Source organism: Diplotaxodon limnothrissa, linkage group LG15 (assembly GCF_057381915.1).
Source record: "Diplotaxodon limnothrissa isolate DT_005_m linkage group LG15, D_limnothrissa_male_GT1.1, whole genome shotgun sequence".
NCBI lineage: Eukaryota > Metazoa > Chordata > Actinopteri > Cichliformes > Cichlidae > Diplotaxodon > Diplotaxodon limnothrissa.
In genome coordinates, this window is record NC_140610.1 from 21556828 (window position 1) to 21584447 (window position 27620).

The 27620-nt window shown below is 46.9% G+C and overlaps 1 protein-coding gene across 1 annotated transcript in view; it reads left to right on the forward strand.

The window, feature by feature from the left end:
* Positions 1–17687, forward strand: part of LOC146617454 (plasminogen-like) — a 29860-nt gene extending 12173 nt beyond the window's left edge. Inside the window, exons 3-10 of the mRNA XM_085373448.1 lie at positions 7441–7547; positions 7857–7971; positions 8056–8195; positions 8462–8576; positions 8661–8800; positions 13787–13901; positions 13986–14125; positions 16841–17687. Coding sequence (XP_085229574.1) covers positions 7441–7547; positions 7857–7971; positions 8056–8195; positions 8462–8576; positions 8661–8800; positions 13787–13901; positions 13986–14125; positions 16841–16845 — 877 coding nt within the window. The 3' untranslated portion in view covers positions 16846–17687. The remainder of the gene's footprint in view (positions 1–7440; positions 7548–7856; positions 7972–8055; positions 8196–8461; positions 8577–8660; positions 8801–13786; positions 13902–13985; positions 14126–16840) is intronic.
* The last annotated feature ends 9933 nt before the right edge of the window (positions 17688–27620 follow it).

Consider the following 27620-nt stretch of genomic DNA (forward strand, 5'->3'; position numbering starts at 1 on the left):
ATCTGCTCCAAAGTTCAAGATCCCCGGCACGTGAGTTGCTCTCAGTGACAGCAAGTGAACACTGCTCCAGACTATCAGTCTGTGTGCCAGCGTGTGTAACTTGGGGGACCCCTGTATGAGAGCATTTGTGTGACAAGTTGCTCCCTGGCGGGTTGGGGCTGCCACCAGCCAATCGTCGATGTACGTGGCCACCCGAATGCCCTTTTTCCTGAGCGGGGCCACTGCTGCCTCGGTGCATTTCACAAACACCCTTGGGCTCAGTGAGAGACCAAAAGGCAGGACTACAAACTCGTATGCCATCCCCTGGAAAGCAAATCTCAGATACTTTCGGTGTGGGGGATATATGGGGATGTGGAAATAAGCATCCCTCAGGTCGATTGATGTGAACCAGTCGCCCGCTCGTACAAACCGTAGCAGCGAGGCGTGCGTCAACATCCTGAACTTGTATGTCCTCAAATGCCGGTTCAGGGCACGGAGATCCAGAATGGCTCTCATCCCCCTCCCCCCTTTCTTTGGCACAAGGAAATACCTCGAATAAAATCCGCTGTGCATTTCCTCGGGAGGGACAATTCTTATAGCTCCTTTGTCTCTCAAGGTGGAAATTTCCTCCAGGAGAAAACTGGCAGACTCGCCCGGAGCACGAGAGTAAACAATTTCTTTGAATTGTGGTGGAGCGACACTGAATTGCAGCCTGTAGCCCTTTTTCAATGTCCTCAGCACCCATGCTGACTGAGTGCAGGTGGCCCAGTTCTTCATGTGGAGAGACAGAGGGCTCACTGGCCACTCCACCGAATATGGCGTTTTGGCGCCCCCTTGTGGTCGCAGCGCGAAACATACGCCATTTCGGCGTCCCGTCACCTCTGTCACAGGCGAGCGAGGTGACGGGCCCATCTGCATCATCACAGCCGTGGAAACGCGAGTCTCCACGGGCTGCGTTATGGCAGACAGTGCTCCGTTTTTCAGCATGTTTGATTTTCTCATGTGTTTTGCAACACTCGACAGCGCCCTCGGCAAACTGCCTGGATGCGCGTGTCGGGGCTTTTTTAATACAGAATGCATGAGAGAAGTGCTCGTGAAACAACACTGCGAACTTTGGCTCTCTTTCCCTCTGGCGGGTCCGGTGACAGGAACGCCGGCCCGAGTCAAGCACTCTGTGTGGAACATGTCCCGTTGAACTTGCTCTGGAATGGAGCTGGGAGGCGGGAGGGTGGCCCATGAAAGGGGGAAACTGGGTTCGCTCCCGCCTAGAGGAGAGGCTGTCAGGCCGGCCGCTTCTTCCTCCTCACGATCGCGGCAGCGGGGGGAGGAGGAGGGGCCGCTTGAGGTCTGGCCTGGAGAGACTGCTTCCAAGTCCATGGATTCTTAGGGGCCCCGGCAGCCTGGGGGGCTGCTTGCGTCTTAGGCACTTTGGGAATCCTGAAAGCGGGGACCGGGCGAGACGCTGCCTGCGCGAATGACTGGCGCTGCTGGGGTGGCGTGCTGGGCCCTCCTCGGCAGGCAGAGTTTCAGAGCCTCATCATCTCTCTTTTTCTCCTCACATCTCTTCTGCATGGATGTAACAGCCGCACCGAAGAGACCGTGAGGGACGACAGGGGTGTCGAGGAGTTCCTCTTTTTCCTTAGTCGTCAGGTTGGTGAGCCCGAGCCAGCGTGCTCGCTCCTGAAGAACCATGAGGCCCATGGCTCTCCCAGTAGCCTGTATGGCTACCTTGTAGAGGCGGAGGACGTGTTCAGTTATAACGCAGATTTCTTCGCACACTGTGGTATCTGTGTTAGCTGTCATGTCCTCTTCTAGCTCAGCTTGGTAAGCCATTAGCATAGAAGAGGCATTGTGGGCTCTTACTGACAGAGTCACTGCCTTGTAGCACTTATCTGTAAGGCTAGACTGGAAGCGGTCTGCTTTGGAGGGGAGAGATGGGGCCGATGAGGACAGAGACGTCTTCGGGTGAAGATGGCTCGCCACCAACGGCTCCACTTGTGGCATTCGGCGGAGGCCGATAGACTCCATCCCCTCACAATCCAGCAGGGAGCTCCCCACGATGGGGTGTTTCTCGCTGCAAGGTTTTGCTTTCCACGTCACCGCTATCTCATCGAGTAGCTCAGGGAAAACAGGCAACACATGCTTCCCCGTCTTTTTCGCCTTCGGCAATTTCTTACCGTCAAAACGAGACTTTACAACCTCTGTTTGTATGGCGGGCCACGGGATGTTGAGCCTAGCGGCTGCGCGCTTGCATGTCCTGCATGTCGAGATCCAGGGGAGACGGCGGTGTCGGTTTTTCAACCTCGCCGGTAGCCGAGGGCTTTGCAGCCCAGCTGATGCTAGCCAAGGAGGTGGAATCTTCCTCCTCGCCGTCGTCAGACAGCAGGAGCTCCGAGTCAGCCGATTCATCTCCGTCCTCGTTAGCATCTCCTCCCCAGGTGACTCCAGCATCGCGGAAAAACACACGATCTCCGTGTGCCTCCAGCGACGGGAAAGCGGTCGCGATGGGCTGAGGGTCTGCCTCTGCCCAGCTCGGCCCTGGCGTTGCGGCCAAATCATCGGGCATCTCAGTTTCTCCTTGCGCCGCAGCAGCCTCACACAGCAAAGGGTCGCCACCCGACAGGTTAGCCTGGCGAGCTAACCTGCGGCGGAGTAGTTTGCGTGGGAAAGCCGCGCAGTGGATACAGTCGTGTGCAGGTGTCAGGGCAGCCTGAGCGTGAGATAAACCCAGGCATGCCGCACACACGGGGTGTGTATCCCAGGCAGAAATCTTCTTGCCGCAAGGACAAAGTTTTGCAACTTCGTTGGCCGTTGTAGCCATGGTTAGCTAGAGGGTTGCGCACGTTAGCGAGACTGACACTGAGTGCGGAGAATATTGCTATTCCTCGCTAACGTGGGTTGAAAGGTGTTGTTACTTTTCTACAGGTATTGCTGCCTAATGTGTAAAACCGCTAGCGTCGAAGGGTATTGCTACCTGATGGTGAAGCTAGGGGTACCTTTATTAGCAAAGTGTTGCTACTTCGCTTTCGGAAAGTATTGCTACTTCCCTTGGTGAAAGTATTGCTACTTGGCACCAGCACTAGCTACAGAACAGTATTGCTACTGCTTGTATGCTAGTGGACAACTGAACAGCTGGGAACAAAGCGCCCGGCGACCGAGTTGTTCACTCGAATCTGTGGACAGTTTAGCTTTAGCACCCAATAGCACAGTTGTCTACAGACTTCTGTGAGAAGCGAGAAGAGGTTTTTGAATGACATCTGACGCTATGTCAGCCTATTATATAGGGAGGCACTGGCCCCTCCTGACATGGGCGTCACCTAGCCAGCCTGTAAGGGCTGGCGTAATGGTATTTGAGCTTCTGATGAGGTCACGCAGGAGGCGTTCCCATAGTGAGACACGAAATGAATGCTATGAAAGAGAACAACTAAACAGCAGCTGCTATATGTTACTGCTAAGCAGCTTAAATGAGTTTTGCATTTACGGAGGTTGGGTGTTTATCTCTGTGTCTATAAGTGAGTGTACGTCTACGTGGGGGGGTGTCTGGATGAATTAACGGGTAAAAACTAGCGTTAGTAAAAAAGTTGAAAACTTACGGTGGTTTGTCCTTTGCAGAAGCTGCTCCTGGATGCAGTCGTTTGAGGTGCTGGTGCATAGCCGTCGTGCTTTTATGATAGGCCATTTCCACCTCACAAAGCCGGCAAACGACTGAATCACTTCCTTTTCTGTTAAAATATCCCCATACTGTAGAACTGCATGTTCAGGTGGAGTGATTTAAGTTGACTGCAACTGCCTCACTCATGATTCCGCTACTCGCTGCCGCCATGTCTTTTTTTGAAAGTCACGACACATCGACGCAGATTTTTTACGTCGACGTATTTTTTGCGTCGACGTAATCGATTACGTCGACGCTTTGTCCCAGCCCTACATGGAAGCTCCTGTCAGGCATCATATCGGCTAAGATGAACAGGCACATGGGTCAATACATGAGCGGGACACAGAAAGGAATTGGCAAGAATACCAGAGGTGCAAAACACCAACTACTGGTAGACAGAACAGTCAGCCGAGACTGCAAGACCAGACTGACCAACCTGTGCACTGCCTGGATTGATTACAAGAAGGCCTATGACTCAATGCCCCACAGCTGGATACTGGAATGCCTAGAATTGTACAAGATCAATGGGACCCTAAGAGCCTTCATCAGGAACTCAATGGGGATGTGGCGTACAACATTAGAGGCCAACTCCAAGCCCATAGCACAAGTCACCATCAAGTGCGGGATCTACCAAGGAGATGCTCTGTCCCCACTGCTGTTCTGCATAGGCCTGAACCCCCTCAGTGAGATCATTAACAAGACTGGCTACGGATACCGACTACGGAACGGAGCAGTTTTCAGCCACCTCCTGTACATGGATGACATCAAGCTGTATGCCAAGAGTGAACGAGACATCGATTCACTGATCCACACTACCAGGCTATACAGCAATGACATTGGAATGTCGTTCGGACTGGAGAAGTGTAGTCGGATGGTAACAAAGAGAGGGAAGGTAGTCAGAACTGAGGGGATTGAACTACCAGAAGGCAACATTGCAGACATAGAGGACAGTTACAAGTACTTGGGGATCCCGCAGGCGAATGGGAACCATGAAGAGGCTGCTAGAAAAGCTGCAACCACCAAGTACCTGCAGAGGGTCAGGCAAGTCCTGAGGAGTCAGCTGAATGGTAAGAACAAGATCTGGGCCATCAACACGTACGCCCTGCCCGTGATCAGGTACCCTGCTGGGGTAATAGGCTGGCCAAAGGAGGAGATAGAAGCCACTGACATAAAGACAAGAAAGCTCCTTACCATGCATGGAGAGTTTCACCCCAAGTCCAGCACCCTGAGGCTGTATGCTAAGCGGAAGGAAGGGGGCCGGGGACTGGTGAGTGTCAGCATCACAGTCCAGGATGAGACAACGAACATCCAAGAATACATTGGGAAGATGGCCCCAACTGACCGAGTGCTCAGTGAATACCTCAGGCAGCAGAAACCCAAGAAAGAGGAGGGAGACGAGGAACCATCATGGAAGGACAGGCCCCTGCACGGTATGTACCACCGGCAGATAGAGGAGGTGGCTGATATCCAGAAATCCTACCAGTGGCTGGACAAAGCTGGACTGAAAGACAGCACAGAGGCACTAATCATGGCAGCACAAGAACAAGCTCTGAGGACAAGATCCATAGAGGCTGGGGTCTATCACACCAGGCAAGACCCCAGGTGCAGGCTGTGTAAAGATGCCCCAGAGACAATCCAGCACATAACAGCAGGGTGAAAGATGCTAGCAGGCAAGGCATACATGGAACGCCATAACCAAGTGGCCGGCATAGTGTACAGGAACATCTGTGCCAAGTATAACCTGGAAGTCCCGAGGTCAAAATGGGAGATGCCCCCAAGGGTGGTGGAGAATGACCGAGCTAAGATCCTGTGGGACTTCCAGATACAGACGGACAAAATGGTGGTGGCTAACCAACCGGACATAGTGGTGGTAGACAAACAGAAGAAGACGGCTGTAGTGATCGATGTAGCGGTTCCGAATGACAGCAATATGAGGAAGAAGGAACACGAGAAGCTGGAGAAATACCAAGGGCTCAGAGAAGAGCTCGAGAGGATGTGGAGGGTGAAGGTAACGGTGGTGCCCGTGGTAATCGGAGCACTAGGTGCGGTGAATCCCAAGCTAGGCGAGTGGCTCCAGCAGATCCCGGGAATAACATCGGAGATCTCTGTCCAGAAGAGCGCAGTCCTGGGAACAGCTGAGATACTGCGCAGGACCCTCAAGCTCCCAGGCCTCTGGTAGAGGACCCGAGCTTGAAGGATAAACTGCCCGCAGGGGCGTGCTGGGTGTTTTTATATATATATATATATATATATATATATATATATATATATATATATATATATATATATATATTAGGGGTACAACGATACACAAAATTCACGGTTCGGTTCGATACTTTGGTGACACGGTTCGATATTTTTTCGATACAAAAAAATGTTCATGCCTTTTTAATTTATCATTTATTACAATTATAAATATATATTTTAACTCAAAAGTACAGTTTTCAAATTTAATGTTGCCGAAACAACAAAATAAAAAAAATAAATCTATCTGATTGAGGAATCACTCATCTTTGGAAAAAAGAGTTTATTACAGAGAAATGGCTCTTTCCAAAATAAAAGCTATACTATACGCTTCTTCTGGGCTATATTCTCAGCAGCATATTAAACATATCAGGTCCCCATAAGGAGAATCATGTGCTAACGGCTGTCTAAATGATAAAGTTTGTAGCATGCGTGCTTGTTGTTTTTGTCTGCTTCTACTTGTCTTTGCACTAGGATGATGTCAGCATAAATGTGCAGTCGTTGTGTTCGTTGTCCATTCGTTGTGATCCCACTAGTGCTTTCAGTGTTAATCTCGTTAAAATTACATTAACGCCATAACGCGGCAAATCTCTGTTAACGAGTTACCGCGGATCGCCCCGTGCTTGGGGCTGGACGGCGTCAACACGTTAACAAGCTAACTGCGCTTACGCACTAGTTCCCACCAATGTAATTGAGCATTGCGTGGCACATCCAACATACTGTTTTACTTTTGTCCATCAGGGTCATGCTTCACATGAAAACCAAGATAGTTCCAAACGCCAGATCTGAATGAGGGTGGGGGAGGTTCAATTTCAGGTAGCGTTGAGGGAGTTGCCATGTTGCAACGAGCTTTGCTTCTGTCTTGCTAGCTTGCGCTGCGCTCAGTGGATCTGCACTCGACAGTGCAGCCTAGGCGGAGTAGTCGAACGCAGATCCACTGAGCGCTCAACACAGACAGCATCGTTAGAAAAAAAGTTGATAAAATAAATAAAAAATGTTGTATTTCTCGATACATATGCGTACCGAGCACTGTACTGTACTGTAAGCACCGTATCGAACGGTTCAATATCGATACTAGTATTGTTGCACCCCTAATACACACACACACACACACACACACACACACACACACACACATATATATATATATATATATATATATATATATATATATATATATATATATATATATATATGTGTGGTATAAATATTAATTAATGTGCATACATTCTTATATTTATACATATATTTATTCTCATAATTTTCACATTCCTGTTATATTTGGCTTGCATCCTGTCTCTTGTATTTTGCACACTACTGTTGTTTGTTAAACTTGCACACATGTGTTATAACAATAAAAGTGATTTGATTTTATCTCTTTTAGTGGGTTAGCTGGCATAGTAGCTTTCTATTAATACCAAATTATCCACCCTTGTCCATGTATGCGTTGTTCCATTGGCCACCTCAAAACCTAATGTGTAGATAACTTAGATTTGTATAGCACCTTTCAAGAAAGGAATCAACAATTTTTTAATTTTTCTTTTCTTTTTTTTTTTTACACACAGGTCTTTTATCTATAATGAAAAGGACCAAGAGTGTTGGACAGCAGCGGTAAACTCCAAAACAGACAGTGTCTTTCGCAGAAGCACCACAGCTTTATATGAAAGAAATGGTAACGATCCTCATTTTTCTCTATGAATAATACAAACACTAAAGCCTATGTTTTCATGCTGTCCTTTCTGTCGGCTACAGTGGCCAGTCTTTTCTAGTTTACATGTTTTTTGTTTCCAATGTTTTTTGTTGACATTGTAGTTAATGTTTAGCATATGTGTCATGATGAGTGAGGTACTGTGTCTATAAACAGCTTAATTTAGTTTTGTAAAACATCACAGAACTCGGATCAGATAAATTATTTACTATAGGAAATGTGTGATAAACATCAATAAATCTATTTCTAGTCTTTTCTTTCCTTTTCTTTTAGCATATCTTCTGGAGTGTTTAAATGGAATAGGAAGAGATTACAGGGGAACAAAGTCCAGAACAAACTCAGGAAAGATCTGTCAAAGATGGGACTCAAGCTACCCACACAGGCCAAAGTATGTGTTTGCATTTGATTTTGCATCATCATTTCATATCCTTTTATGTCTTAGTGAAAGTTTTTCGAAATGTTTCTGCTGCAGTTTCAAGCCGCAGAGCCACCCACAAGCAGAGCTTTACTCCAACTTCTGCAGAAACCCTGATGGGGACAGCAATGGACCGTGGTGTTACACTACTGATCCTAACACCCGCTGGGAGTACTGCAACGTACCCAGCTGCTTTGGTAAGTTATAATGCATGGCCATGATATTTGAGATAAATCAGTGTTTTCCTTCACAGAGGAATGGCTGGTCTGAAATAATGAGAATTACAGAGGAAAAATCTCCACCACTGAAAACAGCTTCACCTGAAAGTTAAACACTGCTGTAATTTAATTTAGTTTCATAAAACATCACAGAACTCGCACCGGATAAATAATTTATATTATGAAATTTGTGATAAACATCAATAAATCTATTTCTAGTGATTTTCTTTTCTTTTCTTTTCTAGCATATCTTCTGGAGTGTGTAAATGGAATAGGAAGAGATTACAGAGGAACAAAGTCCAGAACAAACTCAGGAAAGATCTGTCAAAGATGGGACTCAAGCTACCCACACAGGCCAAAGTATGTGTTTGCCTTTGATTTTACATCATCATTTCATATCCTTTTATGCCTTTGTTAAAACGTTTCATAATGTTTCTGCTGCAGTTTCATGCCGCAGAGCCACCCACAAGCAGATCTAGAGTCCAACTTCTGCAGAAACCCTGATGGGGACAGAAATGGACCGTGGTGTTACACTACTGATCCTAACACCCGCTGGGAGCACTGCAACGTACCCAGCTGCTTTGGTAAGATTCATACATGTTATTGTGTTTGTTTTGTTTTGTTCAGCTGACATACATGTCTAATTGTCCTCTAGCAGCCATTTCTCTTTCAACAATTGCCATTTGGTTTGGTATTTAATGTAGCTAATATGTGAAATATAGGCACTACACAATGTTCTGAAAAACTGAACTTAAAAGGCTGCAAGGCCAGATACCACTGGGTAATCTGGGCGTTGGCATCCTTCATGCAGTGGAGCCACTGCAGCAGGGCATGGTCTGAGCAGAGGGTGAATGGGCATCCCGGGAGCTGGTAATGAAGGGAGTCAACCGCCCACCCGATCGCTAGGCACTCCCTTCCCACAGTGCTGTACCAGGTTTCTCGGTCCATTAGCTTCCAGCTGATGTACCAACCGGTCGGTCGACTCCCCCGACCTGCTGGGACAAAACGGCCCCCAGCCCTCTGTTTGAGGCATCTGTCTGCAGGAGAAAAGGGAGAGAGAAATTAAGTGTGTATAGCAGCAGCTCCCCACAGAGAGCCTGTTTCACCCACACAAACGCTGCCTGGCACTGCCCTGTCCACTGGACCAGATCTGAGGCACTCTTTCGATCAAGGGGCTGGTCAGGTCCGCAAACCCTGGCACAAATTGGCCATAATAGCCGGCCAGCCCCAGGAACCGTCTCACCTCCATTTTGGTCTAGGGGCGCAGGCAGGATGCGATCGCTGCTGTCTTCTCCACCTGAGGACGAACCTGCCCGCCCCCCAAGTGGTACCCCACATACTTCTACCTCCCTCTGTCCAACCGCACTCTTCTTCGGGTTGGCTGTGAGCCCCGCATGTCTCAGGAACTCCAGGACCGCGGCCACCCGCTGCACATGCTTCGTCCAGGTGTCCCTGAAGATGATAACATCATCCAAGTGGGCGGCAGCATTCGCAGTGTGTGGTCTCAGCACCCAGTCCATGAGGAGCTGGAAGGTACTGGTACAACCCGTATGGAGTAGAGAAAGCCGTCTTTTCCCTGGACTCTCCAGAAAAGGGAATTTGCCAGTAGCCCTCAGTCAAATCCAGCGTCGTGAAGAAACAGGCATTGCCTAACCGGTCCAGGAGCTCGTCGACCCGGGGCATGGGGTAAGCATCAAACTGTGACACCTCATTCACCTTGCGATAGTCAACACAGAACCATATAGACCCGTCTTTTGTCACCACAAGAACGATGGGGCTATATCATAATTCTTCTATTACTCCCAGCTTTAGCATCTAAGCAATTACCTCTGAACAATTTTTATGTTCGGGTAGCCTGTAGGGCCATGAACACACCATATGCCAGGCTGCACCAGGCTGTTGCAATGCAGCATCAACTGCTCTCTGGGCCTGTGTGAGATAGTTATCACAATGAAGGGAGGCAGGAGTAGTGGAATTTGGTACCTCCGGCCTCAACTCATCTCTTTCCTTAACCAGGCTCACCGGAGAAGCGGTTTTAGCAGTCCAGCACGTACTGAATTTCATTTTTTGCGGGGCTCGGACTTTTCTCCTGCCTGCGGCTTCCTGCCGTACAGTAATTCAAAGGTAAAAAATCCCGTGGAGGCCTGGGGAACTCCCCGCACTGCAAACAACAGAGGGTCTAACTAGCGATCCCAATTGTGTTCAACCTCATGAATGAACTTACGAATCATGGACTTCAAAGTCTTATTCAGCCGCTCCACGTCAGTATGAGGGTGGTAGATGCTGGTCCAAACGGATTTAATGCCCTGTAATTCATACAGCTCTTTGAGTATGCGAGACAAGAACGACGTGCCCTGGTCAGTCAGTATTTCTTTCGGAATACCAACTCGGGAGATGACCTGAAACAGTGCCTGAGCCAGGCTCTTTACAGAAATGGTGCGCAGCGGCACTGCTTCCGGGTATCACGTTTCATAGTCCACCAGAGCTAATACAAAGTGATAGCCGCGTGCACTCTGGTGGAATGGCCCAATGAGGTCCACACCAATGCGTTCGAATGGGACCTCCATTAAGGGTAATGGATGCAAAAGCGCTTTTGGAACGGCTGGCTGGCTCACCATCTGGCAATCCGGGCATGACACGCACCATCAGCGCACGTCTGCCCAGCCAATAAAATCGGGCCATTACTTGTTCCTGAGTTTTCTTGCATCCCATGTGCCCTGCCATGGGGTTGCAATAAGCCGCCCGGGAAATCATTTTCAGCCGGCTCCGTGGCACCAACAACTGGGTGTGTATTTCGTTAGTGTGAGTGTCGCAACTCACTCAATACAGCCTACTGTTCCGCAATTGGAAGTGCGGGTAAGTCTGCATGGCTTCAGGGCACACCAGGTGACCATCAATATCTATCACTTGGTCATAGGCTGAGTGTAGGGTGTCATCACAAGACTGCTCCAGTGGAAAATCTTCCATAGGGCATGACACAGAAGACAGAAGGACCTCCGTAGAAGGACCCACTTCTTCTTCCCCACAAAAGTCAGCATCGGACGACCCCGCGTCACCACTGAGCACCATGCAGACATTACACGCATCTACCAGTCATAATCGCATCCCCATGTACTGCTCCAACAGGCTATGAAACCCCAGCCAATTTGTACCCAAAATCAGGGGACGCGACAGGCGCGGGCTAACCGCAGCCTTTTCCCTATGCATTTTGCCCCGGAATTTTAGCAGCAGCAGTACTATGGAATACCTGTGAACATCCCCATGCACACATTTTACCTCCACCCACTCCGCCTCCAACAATGAGCCGGGGCAAACCAAGCTTCAGTGGACGAGGGTCTGGGTGCAGCCCCCAAGGCCGGAGCCCCAGCGAAGCGGAACACCTGGCCCACCTCCATCAACGGACACTCCCGCCGTAGGTACCCCAGCCACCCGCACTTTCAGCACTCCGGCCCCAGGGTCTGTTCAGCCGCCCATGGCTCAGAGGCGGCGACGAACATTTCTGGGTCTCTGGCAGGAAGCAGGGGTGCAAACAGGTTCTTGGGGCTCCACACCGGTGCTCACTCCGTCCTGTCCATGCTGAGGTCCCTTCTTCAATGTCGCCGGCATCCTGTAGGCTGGCTGCTCAGATGCGTGTACTCCTGGCCAGTGGCCAGATGGTCCTCCACCAGTTTGACTGCCACGTTCTGATCGATGGGGCTGTGGTAGCGATCCCAATGTGTGGTGGCGTCGGGCAACCCCTTCACAAATTGCTCCATGACCACCAAGTCCAGCATATGGGCGTCTTCCTACATGCGCCCTGGACACAGCCACCTCGCCTCGTCTTCGAGCTGCCTTGCCCATGCTATCAGCCGCTCCCCTCCCGGCATCTGACCAGCGTGGAACTGCTGCTGGTAATCCTCCGGGGAAAGACCAAGGTGATCCAATTCCGCCTGACAGACATCTTAATACACTCCATGGGACGCCGGAGGCAGGCTCAGGGCAGCTGTCTGGGCTTCACCCGACAACAGAGGCAACAGCCGTGGTGCCCACTCTTCCTCCGGACAGCAGCACCCCAGCATTGTGGCGTGAAAAGTCTCTATAAATACCAACGGTAGAATTGAGATCACGATTCTCTCACGATTTTCTTTTCCAGTATAAATATTTATTGCACTTATTAACTGCACATCAACTTCGTAACAGTTGAGACTGAACATAAAAACAATAAATAAACATAAAAACAACAAATGTCTCACGTTTTGTTGTTGCTGCAAAATGTTGTACTGCTTGAAATTCCGTCTCCACCGTTGCTCGACACTGCGTGTATAGAGCAGGTAGTGCAACAATAGAAAAAATAGTTGCGGGACGGCACTGTGTAGCATTTGTCTAGGGTGTTGATCATTTTCCTAAATCCCTCGTTTTGCACAGTGTTGATGGGAGCCATATGTTTGGTCAGGTGATAAGTGATAGCCCCCGTAATTTCTTTGTGCCTGCGGGAGTTCGACGTGTATAGGGAAGCGCTGTATAAGGTTCCCGTTATTGATGTTTGGGTGGTTGACCGGGACGGATTTTCTACTGTCACTTTCTCATCATCCCTGACGTGCTCTCCGTTGTTTTTTTCCCTGCTAATTTTAGCATCACACGGCACAGCTTCTGTATCACGTGGTATAAGGCTCCGCCCTTGTCATTTGTTGAGCAGGAAGAGAGAGCGCTTGTTTTCATGCAGATTACGTCCCGGACCAAAATGCGGTACAATCGTCGTCGTCGTCTTTTTAAAAAAATCTTTTAAATCGTTGTCATTTGGAAATGAGATCGCACATAAGTATGAATCGAGATCGCGATTTTCTAATGATTAATCGTGCAGCCCTAACCAACGGTACCATCCGGTGAAGTGCCACTGACAGCGTGGGGGCGGGGGGGATGACACGCTGGCACAGCTGCAGCCCCCATCAGCCGCTCCAGTACAGCGGTGTCCCACTCCAAGTGGTCCCGCAATACCCCCAGCTGCTCCTCCTGCGCAGCCGCCTGCTGTGCAGACATCACCTGGCCCACAATCTGGAGCGGGCAGAGTGACTGGGGGTCCGACATAGCACCAAGATTTCAGCACCACTGTGGTAAGGACCCCACGCACACACACAGTTGGCAGTTTACTCTGTTATCTTTTATTATCTGTGGGCAGCAGATGCTGTTGTTTCGGTGCTCTGCACGCTGGAACAGTCTCTCCAAGGCTGCTGCCACACACACGTCCTTCTGCTCCACTGTCACTGGAAAACCCCCAAAAGATAGCAGTGTCATTTAACCTGACCCAGCATACCTGTTTCAAACACACCCCCGTGCCGCTCCTGCGAGCTCACTGTGCTACCCCTCCTCTACAGCAGGCCAGAGACCACTGTATGGTCTGCAGTGGTGAGAATTACAGAGGAAGAATCTCCACCACTGAAAACAGCTTCACCTGAAAGTTAAACACTGCTGTAATTTAATTTAGTTTCATAAAACATCACAGAACTCAGATCAGATAAATAATTTACATTAAGAAATTTGTGATAAACATCAGTCAATCTATTTCTTTTCTTTTCTTTTCTTTTCTTTTCTAGACTATCTTCTTGAGTGTGTAAATGGAATAGGAAGAGATTATAGAGGAACAAAGTCCAGAACAAACTCAGGAAAGATCTGTCAAAGATGGGACTCAAGCTACCCACACAGGCCAAAGTATGTGTTTGCATTTGATTTTGCATCATCATTTCATATCCTTTTATGCCTTTGTGAGATTTGTTCTTAATGTTTCTGCTGCAGTTTCACGCCGCAGAGCCACCCACAAGCAGAGCTTTACTCCAACTTCTGCAGAAACCCTGATGGGGACAGCAATGGACCGTGGTGTTACACTACGGATCCTAATGCCCGCTGGGAGCACTGCAACGTACCTAGTTGCTCTGGTAGGATTCATAATTCATTTAATTATGGCCGTTGTCAACAACCCATATGCATACATTTCTTTTCTCTTTACTACTCTTGTGTTTTTCTGAACCAATGGCCAAACAATCCCTCTCTTTCTTCTCCAAAGTTTAACCGTTTCTATCCTTGTAAATAATCTCAAAAGAAATATAGCTCGCATCGTTCACGTCAAAGAACCGGCTCTAAGAGCCATTTCGTTCGCGACCGACCCACCACTATTCCTCATTATGATGATTGTAATTTCATGTCTTTAGTGTGGGAGTCTGTCATGTCCCCTGTGTTTAAGTCCCCGTCGCCCTTTGTGCGTCTCTGTGATGCCTTTGTCTCCCTTTGCGTTGCTCTCGTTCCCTCTCTTTCCCGTGTGCCCAGTCTTGTCTCCTCCTCGTTTACGTTTCCCCTTGTATCTCATTCCTTGTCTCCCCCTCGCTGTCATATTCTGTATTTGTTTCTTATACCCGTGTCCCATCTCCTGTTCCCTGATGTCATGTCAAGGTCGTGTGTCTTAAGTCTGCACCTCTGTATTTTCTATTTTGACAGTCTAATTTGTTTAATTTTTCTTCCCCTGTGGCGTCATGTTCATCTGTTTCAGCTGTGTTCCCCGTGTGTTTCCATTTGCCTTGTCACCCTTGTGTGTATTTATTAGGGGTACAACGATATTCGTATCGATATTGAACCGTTCGATACAGCGCTTTCGGTTCGGTACGCATATGTATCGAACAATACAACATTTGTAATTTATTTTATCAACTTTCCTTCTGACGATGCTGTCTGTGTGGAGCGCTCAGTGAATCTGCGTTCGACTACTCCGCCTAGGCTGCACTGTCGAGCGCAGATCCACTGAGCGCTCAACACAGACAGCATAGTCAGAAGGAAGAGCGCAGGGCAAGCTAGCGAGACAGAAGTTAAGCTCTCCTTGCAACATGGCAAATTGAACCTCATTCAGATCTGGCGTTTGGAATTATTTTGGTTTTCATGTGACGTATGACCCTGAAGGTAAGCGCGTCATGGACTAAAGTAAAACAGTATGTTGGATGTGCCACGCAATGCTCAATTACATGGGTGGGAGCTAGTGTGTTAGCGCAGTTAGCTCGTTAACGTGTTGGCCGTCTAGCCCCATGCACGGGGCTATCAGGGGTAGCTCGTTAACGGAGATTTGCCGTGTTGTGGCGTTAAGGTCATTTTAACGAGGTTAACCTGAAAGCACTAGTGGGAACACAACGAATATGACTGCACATTTACGCCGACATCATCCTAGTGCAAAGACAAAAACAACAAGCATGCATGCTACAAACTTTACCCGAGTCATTTAGACAGCCGTTAGCACATGAGTCTCCTTATGGGGACCTGATATGTTTAATATGCTGCTGAGAATATAGCCCAGAAGAAGCGGATAGTATAGCTTTTATTTTGGAAAGAGACATTCCTCTGTAATAAACTCTCTTTTCCAAAGATGAGTGATTTCTCAATCAGATACAGGGCTCGCAAAATCGCTAGCCCGATGTCCCGGGGCTAGCGATTTTTCCAGTCGGGCTACCAAAATCTATCTCTGCCCTGCCCGTCCGGCTATTGTAGGAAGGAAAAATATATGTCAATGCTTTTGCATTCTTTCGGAAATGTAGCTGGGTAATTATGTCATTGGCATCGGTGAGCCACTGTCAATATGTGACATATTGAAATCGCGTTTGAATTTGCGCTTGTTTTTTTGCTTTCACTTTGCAATCGCGTGAACTGTGTATAGAGAGCGACAGTACTGATTGGTGAGTGATGATAATTTGTGCACCAATTCCTCTGACATCGTCTTATCAATCGTTAGCTTACTATGCAAACATGACAAGTGAAATCTCCCGCAGCAAGCTTAAACATGTGAGAGGTTGATCGTGCAGAGAATCGCTGAGCTTATGTGAGTGCGTCTGTAAAAGCAGCAGGATATATATTTCAGTTCTGCTGAGCCAAATAAGACAGGTCAGGGTGAAGAAGTGACAGCCAAAGAAAAGCTTACCGCAAAACGGAAAAGTTATGACAAATCAGACTATAAGGCAAAAAGAAAGTGCAGCTTTATGGTTTCATGGACAAAAGAATTTCTGTGGCTGCAATATGACGAGCTAAATAACCAGGGGTGCACATAAGTGGTCCGCAGGTGCGCATTCGCTGTCAAAATAAAAAACACGCACAAGGGTTAGGGTTAAATTTAAAAACTGTACTTTTGAGTTAAAATATATATATTTATAATTTTAATAAATGACAAATTAAAAAGGCATGAACATTTTATTTTGTATTGAAAAAATATCGAACCGTGACACCAAAGTATCGAACCGAACCGTGAATTTTGTGTATCGTTGCACCCCTAGTATTTATGTGATCTGTTGTCATGCATCCATTGTTAGGTTGTCTGTTGTGTTCACGCCCTGTTTCCAGGTATCCACCCTTCCACACCAGGTTTTCATGTTTATGTTTGGTTTTTCCACTTTAGGTTTGTTTTGCACCTTTCTAACAGCCACAATGAACAGCTCCCTTTTCGTTAAAATCTAGTTATGTTCCACGCTTCATTTTGTCTGCATTTGGGTCCGCTCTCCTCTCTCCACACGCAGACTCTGACACTTTCTTAGCTTGGTTTTAGCATCAGTCAAAAACAGCTGTGTGAGTAAAATAGTAAAGTATCCACTATCTAATATCTATTTTGTGTTTCCTACCTGTAGGGTGACAGAGGTGGTCCTCCGGTTTGTTATGAGCAGAACAGATTTGTCCTTCAGGGTGTCGCAACATGGACTGAGTGATGTACGTTGGGCAGGACGGCCAGTGTTTACACTCAAGTTTCTAAGTTTGTGGACTGGATCAATGCAACCATCAAAGCCAACTAAAAGCTATCATCCGTAATGCGGTTGTTGAGGATGTCTTAACATGTATACGTTGTTCTGCTCTGACATGAACGTTTTTATAAAGTATTTTTTATTAAGTATGGATACACATTAAGTAGTGCATGAAAATCACAAATTCTGCCAGAGAAGAAAAATACAAGTTAAACAAAATCAGAAAATCACACTTTATACAAGATGTTCTGATTTAAAAAATATTCTATTTATCATGTTATATTATAATATTTGGTGATTGACAAAAACTGAGTTTTGAAGAGAAATGTAGGAAAAGTGTTCCTAAGAAAATGAATAAGAACGAGCACGTTGAAATGGATGTTCATGTGGGATTGAACTAATGACAAATGTATGTGAACTAAAATAGCAAAAACTTAATGTTAACTTAAAGTGTATTCATATGTGGCTGAATGTTTATCTGTGTTGGAATTAGTGACAAATTAAGTACAAGATAGAAGAGAAGAAAATGTAATGTAAGTCAATTTAAAGTGTAAACTTTGTTTTACATTATGAAAAAGCCAGAGAAAGGAATGATGATATGATGTTACTGGACATCAGGTGATGGTATGTCAACAATGGAGACTGCTTTCTTTGCAAAAGAAAACAGCATGTGCATCAAAATAAACTATTTAAAGCAGTGAATTTTGAGTTCTAAGCATCCCAGCAACTATTCAGAAGAGCATTTCTATTTTCAATAAAATTGAAATGGTTACAGATTTTTCTTCTTTTCTTGGTGTCACTCATTTTCCTTAACATAACTTTCTAATGTAATGATGTTGTCTCTTGTTGTTTCTGTCATTCTCTCTCTCTCCCTCCTGGTCTTTTCGTGTGCTACTGCTGTTACGATGTAACTACCGCCCCTGTCCCCTCGGGCACAAACACAAGGCTCTGTTTGTGTCTCCCGTCTCTGCTCAGCCCAAACACAAGGCTAACGTGCAGCATGAAGCAAAAAAAAAAAAAGTGAGAGAGCGAGAGAGCAAGAGAAAGAGGAAAAAACCCATGGCTCCTAATAAGGACCCGGCTCTAAGAGCCATTTCATTCACGACCGACCCATCACTAACCTGTACACTCAGATTTACATATGAGACAACATTACGACAACAGTCGTAACAAAGTCCTCCGTCTCCCTTTGTTCATTGTTGCATCGTCTGTGTTACCTACCCCACATCCAGTTTAATTTTGTCAAGTCATAGTGAAAGTCTTATTTATAGTTTCCTAGTTTAAGTTTAGATTTTCCCTCACACCCCCAGATGGAGAAACCTTTTAAACTTAAACGCGCTCACGCATACAGGTGTACACACAGGCGCTCACATACACAAACCTATCTTCCTTGGCTGCTAACTTAAAGCATATTGTGCACTGTCGGTCCTCCGTGCCACTTAGTAACATTCAATATTTAGTATTTACTGTTACTTACATGTATCTAGGTTGTTGTCTCTATCATGTTGTGCTGTTTGTTTTCTCTTTTCTTCTTTTGACGGGTGATCAAACGGATTTTCGCAGTGTCTTCTTTTACCGTCTCCCCTACCCCTTTGCTTCCTTTCTCCCTTTCCATATGTCTGTCCAATTTGTAATAACTTAAAAAAATAACATAAATAAAGAATGATAATACAGACTAATCAAGTGGAACAACATGGCATTGGCATATTTTCTCCACTTGAAAAAATAAATTCGTTGGGCTCTTTCCTGTCCTTCAGACAACAAGCGTGATTGCTAAAGTACCGAACGGGACAGGCAAAGACAAAATAAAGAAAGAAAGATGTTCCCTCATTTTGCCTTGCTTCTTGTCTGTGAGTGTTAGCCCCAAAATAAAGGCTTGTTTTTCATTAACCTCCTAGGACCTGGCGTCCACATACGTGGACATCACATTTTGGGTTATTTAGACCAAAATACTGAATTTTGCTCTACAAGGGCCTGATATCCACTTACAAGGACATTATACTGCTACTGTTTTATGGAAAATGTAAACAGATATCCTCATATGTGGCTCTCATTTTTCTTAGAAACAAAAATTAGGTAAAAAAAAAAAAATCTGGTAATTCTTTATTTTTACATTCATCGGGTCCCAATGAGCCCAAATATCAAAGAGAAATTTAAAATGCATGCCGTGGATAAGTTCGGGTCTTAGGAGGTTAAGGTCAGTATGCACCTGGGTCCACCTCACTCACTCCACTCGGTCTGCTCCGCAGGACGTGACAAAGAGTGAATCTGTCTTCAACCATCTCGATGAAAATACTTTGTGTGAACAGGTATCATTAGTCTGTTAATTCTTTTCAGTGATAATTATTCATGTTTGGGTTTTTTTTTTGTTGTGAATCTGGCTGTTTAAGCCACGCTTGCTAGCTTGTTAGTGCAACAATATAGCACAATGCTAACACAAGCTGTGTTAGTTAGCACATGCTAGCTAACACAAGCATGATAGCCTAAAATGAAAGACATAGCTAATTCAAATATATATAGTGTTCATAATTTAACCTCTGCACATAAGCTAGTTGGGATCTATCACAGAAACAGCATGTCGTGATAAATATGCATTTTATGTATGGTTTGAAATTTGTAAGTTAAGGAATTGCTGTAACTGTATATTTGCATTCTTCTCTACTTTGTAGTTCAACTGTTGCACAGTAGTTTACCTAAGCATTTGATGTATGTTTTTGGTACACATGGACAGATTTTCTATTTGTCATTATTTTTTTAAGTACATATTTATCGACTTAAAACACTTGGAGACTGGGGCTACGTGCACACGTACACAGGTATTTTTGAAAACTGAGATTTTCCGTTTTCGTTTTAAAAAATAATCCCGTCCACATGTAAACGCAAAATTGAAGGAAAACACTGCTAGGAACATGCCAAAGCAACAAATGGCGATATATTCCTAACCGTGTAGAAATGTTGGCCAATCAGAAGTCTAGAAGTCTGGGTGGGAAAGCGTACACAAAGATGGCACATAGTGTCATGGTCCTGGGTCGTTGACCCACCGTTTTGTGTTTATTCTGGTTTGTATTAGTTTAGGGTTGAACCTGTAGTTTGGTGTATTGTCAGCCCTACCTGTGTCTGTCCTTGGTGCTCTGTTCATGTCCCCATGTTGTGTTGTAAATCAGTCTGTCAAAGGAGCTTGCAAAGAAAAGCATCTGGACTTCTTTAAGTTACTTGAAGACGTTTCACCTCTCATCCGAGAAGCTTCTTCAGTTCTAAGGTCAAATGGTGGAGAGTCCCAGATATAAACCTAGTGGGAGTGCCCCCCCACAGAGGGACAAAAGGACCCCCTGATGATCCTCTAATCGCCTGAGCCAAGGTGGGAAACTGGGCGTGGGTCCCAATCAGCCAGAGTTTCGGGTGTGTTCAGTGTTGCTGGATCTGCCGAAGGAAGATCAGACATGGATGGGGTGCTGCGACTGTGACCCGCCTATATGGAAAAGAAATAGTAAAAACTTATATGTGATTACACTTTCATGAGTAAATCATATAAGGCTTACGTGATTTACTCATGAAAGTGGCCACTTTCTCATTACTTTCATATATTGTTTTAGTAAGTATCCAAAACATACAAGTTTCATTATATAATTTTTCAAGGGATCTTATATCTGTTTTCACTCTTATATGCTTTTCATACAAGTTTCACACAAGGCAGATACAAACTTTATAATATATATATATATATATATATATATATAAAAGCAGCTGGATAGCGTAGTGGTTAGACTACACTCCTTTGGAACAGAGGATCGCAAGTTCGATTCCTGCCTGGGGCGTCTGTATCCAGTAAGGGTCCTAAGGCTAGACCCCCTATGCTAAGCAAGCCTACCGCAGACATGAGCGAGACAGATAAATATGAAGGCATGCCGGCTCGGACGTCGCCCGGATCAACAAGGTCCGCGTCAGGTGTTGAGGAACCAGGGCACCCTGACGAAAAGTGGGCTACTGGAACAAGAAGGCATCGGTGGGCAAGAGACGAAAACAGGGCGTTGTTGGAATGCTACTATGCAAGTAACCCCGGCGGAAGGGGCTACATGAATAGGATGAGGGACCTATGGATTCTTCGATACCCAACATCCACAATGACGGCGAAACAACTAGTAGCTCAGTGTTCCAACATTCGAAAGAAGGGACTGCTCTCACAGCTAGAGATTGACGAGGTACAACACAAATGCTACGGCAAGGAGGAGTCAGGACGCCAGGTCAGGGGGGAGATATCATCACCCCCACCCGAGATTGGGTACATAGCCCCAAGTGCGATAGGAGAAGGATCGTTGAGTGCGAGAGGAACTGACCTGAAAAATAGGATCATGGCCAAGCTTGAAACCTGGATCCCGCGTAGCCGGTTACCAAGATTACGTGAAGTTCCCTCAGAAGGTCTGCTAGATGATGTTAATGCAGCAATACCTACAACCACGATTACCGACACTAACAAGCTGATCTACAATACGGCAACAGTGATCAGTGAGATGCTTGGCTACAAGTTGAACAGCGACAAGGGGCAGTACCCTCCATGGAGAAGGAGGCTAGAGGGCAAGATCAAAGTAGCACGGAGGGAGGTTAGCCAACTAACGGAGTTGCAGAAAGGTGCGACAAATAAGGTGCCTAAGAGGCCTTGGAAACTGCCAAGCAAAGACTCACAGCCTTGGCCAGCCGCTTGAGGAGGTACACCAGAGAGATAGAAGGCAGGAGAATAAACCAGCTGTTCTCCACAGAACCAGCAAACGTGTACTCTCAGTGGCAAGGGAACAATAAGAGAACAGCACCACCAAGGCTGGAGACGGAGCAATACTGGAAGAGCATATGGGAGAAGGATGCAACCCATAACGGCAATGCTCAGTGGCTAGAGGATCTGAGGGCTGACCACAGCGACCTCCCTGAACAGGGTCCAGTAACCATCACAGTGGCAGATATCCAAGAAAGGGTCTCCAGTATGAAGAGTTGGACAGCACCAGGGCCCGACATGGTTCACGCCTACTGGCTGAAGAAGCTGACTGCACTCCACGAGCGTCTGGCAGCACAAATGAACCAGCTGCTAGTTAACGAGAGACACCCGGAATGGCTAACTGAAGGCCGGACGGTCCTGATCCCCAAGAAGGGACCGGTCCCCTCCAACTACCGACCAATAACCTGCCTCAGTACTACATGGAAGCTCCTGTCAGGCATCATATCGGCTAAGATGAACAGGCACATGGGTCAATACATGAGCGGGACACAGAAAGGAATTGGCAAGAATACCAGAGGCGCAAAACACCAGCTACTGGTAGACAGAACAATCAGCCGAGACTGCAAGACCAGACTGACCAACCTGTGCACTGCCTGGATTGATTACAAGAAGGCCTATGACTCAATGCCCCACAGCTGGATACTGGAATGCCTAGAATTGTACAAGATCAATGGGACCCTAAGAGCCTTCATCAGGAACTCAATGGGGATGTGGCGTACAACACTAGAGGCCAACTCCAAGCCCATAGCACAAGTCACCATCAAGTGCGGGATCTACCAAGGAGATGCTCTGTCCCCACTGCTGTTCTGCATAGGCCTGAACCCCCTCAGTGAGATCATTAACAAGGCTGGCTACGGATACCGACTACGGAACGGAGCAGTTGTCAGCCACCTCCTGTACATGGATGACATCAAGCTGTATGCCAAGAGTGAACGAGACATCGATTCACTGATCCACACTACCAGGCTATACAGCAATGACATTGGAATGTCGTTCGGACTGGAGAAGTGTAGTCGGATGGTAACAAAGAGAGGGAAGGTAGTCAGAACTGAGGGGATTGAACTACCAGAAGGCAACATTGCAGACATAGAGGACAGTTACAAGTACTTGGGGATCCCACAGGCGAATGGGAACCATGAAGAGGCCGCTAGAAAAGCTGCAACCACCAAGTACCTGCAGAGGGTCAGGCAAGTCCTGAGGAGTCAGCTGAATGGTAAGAACAAGATCCGGGCCATCAACACGTACGCCCTGCCCGTGATCAGGTACCCTGCTGGGGTAATAGGCTGGCCAAAGGAGGAGATAGAAGCCACTGACATAAAGACAAGAAAGCTCCTTACCATGCATGGAGGGTTTCACCCCAAGTCCAGCACCCTGAGGCTGTACGCTAAGCGGAAGGAAGGGGGCCGGGGACTGGTGAGTGTCAGCACCACAGTCCAGGATGAGACAACGAACATCCAAGAATACATTAGGAAGATGGCCCCAACTGACCGAGTGCTCAGTGAATACCTCAGGCAGCAGAAACCCAAGAAAGAGGAGGGAGACGAGGAACCATCATGGAAGGACAGGCCCCTGCACGGTATGTACCACCGGCAGATAGAGGAGGTGGCTGATATCCAGAAATCCTACCAGTGGCTGGACAAAGCTGGACTGAAAGACAGCACAGAGGCACTAATCATGGCAGCACAAGAACAAGCTCTGAGCACAAGATCCATAGAGGCTGGGGTCTATCACACCAGGCAAGACCCCAGGTGCAGGCTGTGTAAAGATGCCCCAGAGACAATCCAGCACATAACAGCAGGGTGCAAGATGCTAGCAGGCAAGGCATACATGGAACGCCATAACCAAGTGGCCGGCATAGTGTACAGGAACATCTGTGCCGAGTATAACCTGGAAGTCCCGAGGTCAAAATGGGAGATGCCCCCAAGGGTGGTGGAGAATGACCGAGCTAAGATCCTGTGGGACTTCCAGATACAGACGGACAAAATGGTGGTGGCTAACCAACCGGACATAGTGGTGGTAGACAAACAGAAGAAGATGGCTGTAGTGATCGATGTAGCAGTTCCGAATGACAGCAATATCAGGAAGAAGGAACACGAGAAGCTGGAGAAATACCAAGGGCTCAGAGAAGAGCTCGAGAGGATGTGGAGGGTGAAGGTAACGGTGGTCCCCGTGGTAATCGGAGCACTAGGTGCGGTGACTCCCAAGCTAGGCGAGTGGCTCCAGCAGATCCCAGGAACAACATCGGAGATCTCTGTCCAGAAGAGCGCAGTCCTGGGAACAGCTAAGATACTGCGCAGGACCCTCAAGCTCCGAGGCCACTGGTAGAGGACCCGAGCTTGAAGGATAAACCGCCCGCAGGGGCGTGCTGGGTGTTTTATATATATATATATATATATATAGAGAGAGAGAGAGAGAGAGAGACAATCCAGCACATAACAGCAGGGTGCAAGATGCTAGCAGGCAAGGCATACATGGAACGCCATAACCAAGTGGCCGGCATAGTGTACAGGAACATCTGTGCCGAGTATAACCTGGAAGTCCCGAGGTCAAAATGGGAGATGCCCCCAAGGGTGGTGGAGAATGACCGAGCTAAGATCCTGTGGGACTTCCAGATACAGACGGACAAAATGGTGGTGGCTAACCAACCAGACATAGTGGTGGTAGACAAACAGAAGAAGACGGCCGTAGTGATCGATGTAGCGGTTCCGAATGACAGCAATATGAGGAAGAAGGAACACGAGAAGCTGGAGAAATACCAAGGGCTCAGAGAAGAGCTCGAGAGGATGTGGAGGGTGAAGGTAACGGTGGTCCCCGTGGTAATCGGAGCACTAGGTGCGGTGACTCCCAAGCTAGGCGAGTGGCTCCAGCAGATCCCGGGAACAACATTGGAGATCTCTGTCCAGAAGAGCGCAGTCCTGGGAACAGCTAAGATACTGCGCAGGACCCTCAAGCTCCCAGGCCTCTGGTAGAGGACCCGAGCTTGAAGGATAAACCGCCCGCAGGGGCGTGCTGGGTGTTTTTATATATATATATATATATATATATATATATATATATCTTTTCCATATGGGCGTGGTTTGTCTTTTGTGGTCGGAGAGTGGAGAATCACACAAGGTGGTCTGCAAAGAGAGTTTTAGGATGCTTCCTCCCTCTGTCCGCTGCATAGTCCATCCACGGGTTTGCAAGGCTGGCTCAATTGACGGCTGCCACACCACTAAGAGGTTTTTCAGAAATATGCAAACCGTAGAAAGTGGATTCTATGTTACTACTAGTATAATACTTGTGACTCTGTAGCAGACAACAGTTTGAAAAAGTGCTATTAAAAAAGATCCCTAGCCCTCATGTCATACTGGGACCTTTTTGTGCCACTTTTTTGTTTTAAATGCATGCCATTTCCACTGTGTTCAGTGGAATATAACCAAACTTGCCAAAGGATTATTTTTTTAAAAGATTTTTAAAATTTCAGTGTGAATTTCTTAAAACAGCCTGGCTGAGCAGCAAAAATCCCCACACCCATTACCCTAGGGACCGTTTTGTGCCCCATTGACTTCCATTATAAACGCTATTGTTGTAACTTTATTGCAGTTTTGTTTGATAACAGCATTTTGATTATTTTGTAAGTGATTTAAGTGTTAGTCACATGTTTAGTGAGGGCTGTTAATTATAGATTTAATTTTCTGCTAAAAGGGAGCATTTAACAGGTATTTTCATTAGAAAACTGCGTTTCCCAGAATCCTTTGTAGTAGACGAAAGTTACTCTGGGGTTTTTTAGCTAGAAAAGAAAGTTTGGGAAGCCATTGTATGTTGCTCTGATGTCGAGCAGTTTATTTGTTGTACATTCCCCTTTTGAAGCCTTATATAAAACTATCGTTTCTACAATTGATGTGCGATCCATTTTTTGGCTAGTGGATTCGCCACAACAGCTATTTTTCATCCCAAAATTATTATTATATGATTTTATTTATTTATTTTGCTTTGGATGTCAATGAGGACTCAGGGCCTTGAAGTTTTACTTTTTATATTTGTCCACCAGGTGGCGCCATTTTTTCACTTTTGGGCAAGTGAAGGAAATGAAGTAACTCTCATATTTATTCCATAGACTTTCTGTTCAAATAAATGATAATTCTGTGTCACTAACAGTCTTAGACAATGGTGTGTATGTTCAAAAAATGTAAAATAAAGGTCTTTATGCCTAAAAAAATTTAAAAAGGAAAGAGAAAAATAAGTGTGTCTGTGTCTAACTTCAAAAGTCTTTCCTCTGTTAGAAGGCCACGCTGCAATATAAACAAAATAAACATAAAAGCAGGGGCCGAAACCAAATTAGACTGGGTTTTGTCTGCGGGCTCAAATTGTTTATGCAGATGCAATGCAGCAGAGGTTATAAGAATGAGCAGTAGAGCGGGAGTAGTCATTTTCAGGATGGCAAGATATTATAGCACAGATGAAGTGTTGGAAATGGTCCTGGACTCAGAGTGCCAGGATAACTCCTCATCCTCCTCCGAGGATTCTGGAGAGGAAACGGATAATTCTGTGGAACTAGAGCAGCTGGAGTCCAGTTCCCACGAAGAAACATCTGACGCTGAGAGCGAAGGGGAGATGGAGGAAGCAGCTTCGGAATGGACTGCAAAAAATGGCAAAATCGTTTGGTCCCCCACTCATACGGAGACCCTCCGCTATTTTCCTGCAGCTACAAATGTCACCCCAGGACCGACACACTACGCCGCCGCCCGAATCAGGGACCCGGCATCCAGCTTTGCACTCCTCTTCACGGATGAAATTGTGCAGCACACGGTGGCCATGACTAATCCGCACGGGAGACGCGCAGTCGCCGGCTGGCGTGACATGGACTGTGATGAATTGCGTGCTTATGTTGGGCTGCTCATCTTGGCCGGTGTTTACCGGTCAAGACACGAATCGTCTCGCAGCCTCTGGGGTGATAAATGCGGACGGGATATTTTTCGAGCCACCATGTCCCACAAGCGTTTCCATCAAATCGGCGGGGCGCTCTGTTTTGATGATAAGCTTTCCCGACCCCGTCAGGACAAGTTGGCTGCCTTCCCCAAGGTGTGGGATTTGTGGACACATCGCCTGGAGCTGCTCTTCAACCCAGGTAGAGACATTTGTGTTGATGAACAGCTCGTCCCGTTCCGGGGAAGGTGCAAGTTCAAGCAATATATACCAACGAAGCCAGCAAGGTACGGTCTAAAAATATGGGCTGTATGCGACGTGGAAACTTCCTACGCCTGGAGACTCCAGGTATACACCGGCAAAGCTGGTGATTGCGCGGAGGTGAACCAGGGGATGCGGGTGGCGCTGGAGCTAATGGAGGGGCTCCAGGGAAACGTGGTGACATGTGACAATTTTTTCACGTCCTTTGCCCTGGCAGAAGAGCTGCTGAAGAGGAAAGTGGCCCTAGTTGGAACGATTAGGAAAAATAAGCCGGAGCTTCCGCCTCGATTGCTCCAGACAAGAGGGAGAGCGGTCCTGTCGTCTGCGTTTGCCTTCACGCTCACCCACACTCTCGTCTCCTATGTCCCCCGACGTGGCAAAAATGTGCTCTTGATGAGCACAAAACACCGCACTCCGGATGTGAGCGGGGAAGGGAAGCGAAAGCCAGTAATCATCCAAGATTACAATCGGTGCAAAGGTGGCGTCGACAACCTTGACAAGGTAGGTGTCATCACGCATCAGTTACGCACAGATTTATTCATTCTTGCTCATATATTCTTGTGTAAAATATACATAGGTTTGAAATTTTCTGTTTTGTGTGTGTGTGTGTGGTTTTTTTAGGTTGTTGGCACCTATTCCTCTAGGAGGAAAACAAATCGCTGGCCAGTGGCACTCTTCCACAACCTGCTGGACGTGTCACTGTACAACTCCTACGTGCTGTGGACCGCTATTGAC